Source organism: Mytilinidion resinicola (assembly GCF_010093595.1).
Source record: "Mytilinidion resinicola strain CBS 304.34 unplaced genomic scaffold BDZ99scaffold_41, whole genome shotgun sequence".
In the NCBI taxonomy this organism is placed as follows: domain Eukaryota; kingdom Fungi; phylum Ascomycota; class Dothideomycetes; order Mytilinidiales; family Mytilinidiaceae; genus Mytilinidion; species Mytilinidion resinicola.
The window spans coordinates 120,852-126,767 of NW_022985477.1; the positions used below are offsets into that span (position 1 = coordinate 120,852).

Here is a 5,916-nt window from a genome sequence, read left to right on the forward strand (position 1 = left end):
CGGTTTCTCCTTGTAAACTAGCCTAGATAGAACAGCTGCATGGACCCTAACGGGAGCTACACCAGCGTAATAGAATTTAATAATAAAATAATATATCTATATAAGATATAGCAGATACCCCTATACTAAGGATATAACCCGTAGAAAATCCGGGCAGGGGCTGGCGTGCGTTTATAGGACAATAAAAAACTTTTATTAATCCGCTTATAAGCTATATATATATATACTATCTCTAAAACTATTAATAACGCTATAGATATCTGTTCTTAAGGATTTCCTACCCGGATCCCGCCTATTTCTTAGAGCGGTACCTAAAAGAATACTCTAAACTAACCTTTAGTTATTTAGACTATATATACTTAAATCTATTTAACTAATAAAATTATAGTATAAGTATTCCGGTAATATAAAATATTACTAACTTTTAGTATAGTCTGCTATTATATTGCCCCTAGTAGAATAAACTAAGCCTACTATAAGTAAAGCCTTTATAGGCTAGCTTATAGTTTAGGAAGCTATAGTAGATAACTATAATAATATTTCCTATATAATAATAATTAGGCTTCGGACGTTGCTAGTATTTATTATATAGAAGCTATTCTATTATAAATACTAGGAAGATATAAAAGCCGACTTTATATACTAAATATATAACGTATTCCATAAGCGAGCCGTCCACCCAAGCGAGCCGTCCACTTCATCACGAAAACGCGACGCGTTAACTTCCAACCACCATGCGTCGACAACACAACGTGCAATCAATACAAAATGAAGGTCGAATATGCATGGCTATCGCAGCAATCAATCGGCAGCAATTTACAAGCGAACGGCGCGCTATTACAATATATGACGTCCCCAGAAGCACACTTCGAGATCGACGCGCTGGAACAACCCCACGACGCAATTCTAAGCCTAATTCGAAGAAGCTTTCAAAGCTAGAGGAATCAGTTATCACTCAACATATACTCGACCTGGATTTGCGAGGATTTCCGCCTAGCTTGTATGCTGTACGAGAGATGGCCAACAAATTGCTTGCTAAGCGCGCCGCCGGCCAAGTTGGCAAGAACTGGCCAGAGAACTTTGTTAAGCGAACACCTAAGCTTAAAACATAATTTAATCGAAAGTACAACCGTTAAAGAGCTCTATGCGAGGATCTAAAAGCTATTAGCAATTGGTTTAAGCTTGTGCGCAATATAAAAGCAAAGTATAGCATCCTGGATAAAGATATATATAACTTTAATAAAGCCGGCTTCTAAATAGGTGTTATTTCAACGGGCGTAGTTATAACAGGCTCTAAGCGCCGTAATTATCCAAAATCTATACAGCCAGGCAATTGCGAATAGATAATAATAATCTAAGGTATTAATGCCTATAGATAGGCTATTCCACTATTTATTATCTTTATAGGTATATACCACCTTTCTATATAGTATAAGGGCAACAATATACCACTAGATTAGGTTATAGCAGTAAGCGATAATAGCTGGACAATAAATAAGCTTAGTATTACCTGGCTACACTATTTTAATATGCATACAAAAGATCGCACGATAGGCACGCACCGGCTGCTAATTATTAATGGCCACGAGAGCTATATCTTGCTTAAATTCCAATAGATTTATAAGGAGAATAATATTATTACTTTCTATATGCCAGCGTATTTATCGCACCTGCTACAGCCGCTTAATATTAGCTGCTTTGCGCTAATAAAAAAGGCGTATAGGCGCTAAATTAAGGACTTAGTGCGCCACTATATTAACTATATTACTAAGCTAGAGTTCCTGCTAGTATTTAAAGCAGCTTTCTACAGCTTAATCGTAAAAAGCAATATTTGCGCAGGCTTTTAAGGCGCAGGCCTTATACTACTTAATCTAGAAGCAGTGCTATTAAAGCTTAATATTAGGCTCTGTACGCTATTACCTCCGCCTGCCGCCGTGGAGGCTTTATAGGAATTAAAAACACTAAGCAACGCTCTTAAGCTAGGCTCTTAATTAGCTTTAATTTATAAGCGCATTTAAATGCATTAAAATAGCTCGCCTACAGCTATTTTTAACTCGCTTAATAGCCTTTCTAAAGGTGCTAAAAGCATAATATATTAAGCTGCGCTGCTGCGTAATACTGTTACCAGCCTTTAAAAGGCAAATAAAGCCGCTATAAAGCGCAAGGCGCGCAAAAAAAAGCGCATTTAGAGGGAAGGAACTCTAATAATAGAAGCAGGCTTTTAAATAGCTGCTTAACGGCTTAAGAAGGACGCTTAAAGTAAAAAGCAGCAAGGTGGAGCAGGCTCTAATAGAATCGTGCGGCGCTGTGGGCGCTGCGGCGAGTTAGGGCACAATATTCGTACGTGTAAAAACGATGCAGAGGTTGCTGCAGATTAGGCTACAAGTTGTATATAGTTGATATCTATTAGCGTTGTGGAGCAATTAACGTTTAAGGCAGGTTTTTATAATAAAGTGGACGGCTCGCTTAGGTGGACGGCTCGCTTATGGAATACGTTACTATATTTATAAATAATAGTATAATACTTATAATAAAGGCAGAAGTTAATATAAATAAGTAGGAAACGGGCGTTGTATATAATAGACTAAGGGATATTTAGACTTACGTTATTAGCGTAGGTATTCTAACGCCCTATAAGCTCTCTAGTAGAGTAATAAATAAAAGGAGTATATTTAAGTAATATATATACTAATTAACAGCTTTTTTATAATCCCTGGCCCAGCTACGCGAATTAAGAGATAAAAACTTAAATATAGAAATATTATATCTTAACTAAATAGAGGAGCTAAAAAAAAAGTAAGAAATTAGCCCGAAAATTGTAAATACCTACTAAAGAGACTAGGAGATTCTAAGAATATAGTATTAAGCTTTAAACGTTCGCGGTTTATAGCTAATACTAAAGGCAGAGATATAGTAAAATTATTCTTAAGAAGGTAAGGCGCCTTATAGACAAGCGAGGTGAAATAGTTAAAGTATCTGCAACTCTAAATAGTATACCTGTTCTTAAATATTATAGGGATTTTCGGTTTATATATTATAATATTAAGATAGGAACAAATAAATTCTAAATTAGACTTAGAATTTATCCTTAATCCTAAGCTACTATACTATAGAACTAGAGGGTTATAGTATTTAGATACGTAGAGGGGAGGTTAAGTTATTTTAGCTTATATAGAGGCATTCTCGCCTGCATTTAATTTAATTCTTAAGCTATTCCTATTAGTATATTCTATATTATAGTCGTCTAACCTCTAAAAGCGCTCCCTTACCTATCGGCTTATTCTATATCCGGCCCTTTTAATTCTATAGATATAAAGTTGTCTAGATAATATAATATGCTGCTAGAAAAGGAGCGTATAGAGCAACTAGTAGCGCCTTAGCAAAGAAATTGAAGATAAACAGGGCCGGCCGAACGGAAGGCAATTCTTAATATAGTACTGCCTTTAGAAGCTAAGCGGCTAGCAGTAGTAAAGGATATTATAATAACAGATCCTTAGAAATATAAATATATATGCGGAATTAGTCTATATAGTACCTTATAGAGTGTTATAGCGTATATATATATAGTAAAATAGGAACTATAGTTACTATATATTATCCCCCTATTCCTATCGCTAGACCGTGGCACGCAGTGCATGTATAAACGCGCAGAGCCTAGCCCACGCTATAGACACGTTAGGAGCTTCTATTATTAGAAGATAGTTAATATATATATTAATTTATTTACTAGTAGTAGTAGGCGGATAACCTGTAAAGCTATTAGCTCCTAACTTAGAAATTTAACTACTTTACTATTGCGGGACTATTATAATAATAGGCTCTTTAAGATAATCGGTCTATATAAAAGATATATTAGGAAGCGCCTACTATTAGAAGTTAATACGGTGCATATATTTAATGAGATAGGGTTTATAGTTACTTTAAGTTATTTACCTATTACCTATTACTAGATACAGTATATTGCATATATATATATTAAGGCGCGGTTTATAATTATTAGGGTTAGTTTAACCTATAAGTTGCAACTTCTATATTAGATTATAGTAAGGCCTATTCCGTGCTATTATATAGATCTTAATAGCGGTATTACGTATAGTAATTCCCCTTAAATATACCTTTTTTAGCTTAACTATTAGTTATTTATATTTGTCGATATAAAAACGTGTTTCTTTAAAGTTTAGTTGTTTCTTTTATATTTTAACAATATAAAATTATATTATTTAGCTCCCTCCGGGCTCTATCCTTTCTATCCCCCTAAACCTACCCTCTAGAGGCTATAAGCACTACTAAAAAACTTCTTCTGCAAACTATAGACTTCTATAATACGGCCTTTATTATATTTAAAGAATATACTAATAGCTACTATATAATAACTAACTTTACAGTTCTTAAGTTCTTCTATAAAACGCACCTAAGCTACTATATAACTACTACTAAGCTACGCGTTTATAATCTTCTTAACTTCGTGTCTACAGGCAAAGTATTAGCTATACTAAATCTAAAGAGTAATATTTTTAACGCCACCTATACCTAGAAGCCTGTAGGTAAAGGTATAGAAAAAAAGAAATACCTTAGGAAACTAAGGGATTATATAAAGTTTAGGTAATACCTTTATACCTAAAAGAATTATAAGTTCCTAGTCTATAATATTAAGTAGACTAAGCTACTATATACTATAATATAAATACTTTATATACTATTACTACGCTTAGGCGTTAAAGTTATAAATAGGTATTATAAGTTTACTAATACGCTACTTCCAGTAGCCGGTAAATAGACCTCCTAACTCTATAAAAAGATCTATATTTTTAATAATAGCTACTAAGCTAAGAACTATAAGCTATAGGCAGCAGTATACAGCGCCTTATAGAATAAAGTAATCCTTAACAACGTAATAAAAGTAAGTCTTATTAATAACGTATAAGGTTTCTTTAATATGCAGGCCCTTTACCAGGAATTTACAGTGCTGTAGAAGCGTAGTATTATTTTCTATAGTATGCTAGGGAATAGGAAGATAATCTCTATTAAGGCGCTTATAAATGCGCTATATAAGCGGCCCGACCTAGTGCTAAGTCTATATATTAAGAGTTTTAAGAATTATAAGGGGCCGCAGGTTAGTATTTATAGCATCTTTATACAGGCGCAGGCGTTGGCGCTATATTTACTTATTTTTAAGGATTTAGATAGTTTAGTACAGAATAAAATAAGGAGCTACTTTTTAAATAAAGTTAATAGGTTAGAGTTAAATAATAGGATTTTTATAATTAGGAGTATAAATTATTTTAATAAATTAGATCCGGCGATTATAAAAAGGCTAAGTTGGTTTAATTAGAAGTATTATTTTAGGCTGCTAGAAAGGGGGGTATAGGAGGCGTATATAGTATATTAGCGGAAGAAGCTAGAAAAGGGTAGAAAAGTAGAGTAGCCTAAGGGGGTTTATAGAGTTATAGCAGAATTAACTAAGGGGTTTAGTTTTGCGTATTTAAAGGGAAGTAGGAGCTTAAAAAAGGCTTAAGAAGTTTAGTAGGGAGAAAAATATAGTAGAGTTTTAACAAAATACGCAGGTATATTTGTCGGTATAGTAGGAATATAATATTTACTAACTAAATTAGGATTATTATAATATTCTTAAGAGAAAATATCCTAGAATAAAGTTAGAATAACTATAGAAGGCCCTTAAGTACCTATATACAGGAGTTAAAGGCAATAGCTTATTACTTTTATAAGCTATTCTATTGCGGTTCTATAGAAGACAGAGTTACTAGCAAAAAAGCAACTTAATTTATAGCCCTCTAGCTTAATTAATTAACTGAAATTAAGGCTCGAGTTAAGTTAAGTTGTTGGCCTTTTTCGGATAGATTGCTTATTTATTACTTGCTTACGTATTTAAATGCTAAGAGGTGTCTAGAATTATAA

General features: G+C 33.5%; 1 protein-coding gene across 1 annotated transcript; it reads left to right on the plus strand.

Moving 5' to 3' along the window:
• Positions 1-4,972: 4,972 nt before the first annotated feature.
• Positions 4,973-5,332, plus strand: BDZ99DRAFT_403597 (uncharacterized protein; the record flags this gene model as incomplete). Its single annotated transcript, XM_033716350.1, has 1 exon — positions 4,973-5,332. A coding segment is annotated over one exon (360 nt), but the record flags the coding sequence as incomplete, so codon positions are not given.
• Positions 5,333-5,916: the final 584 nt, after the last annotated feature.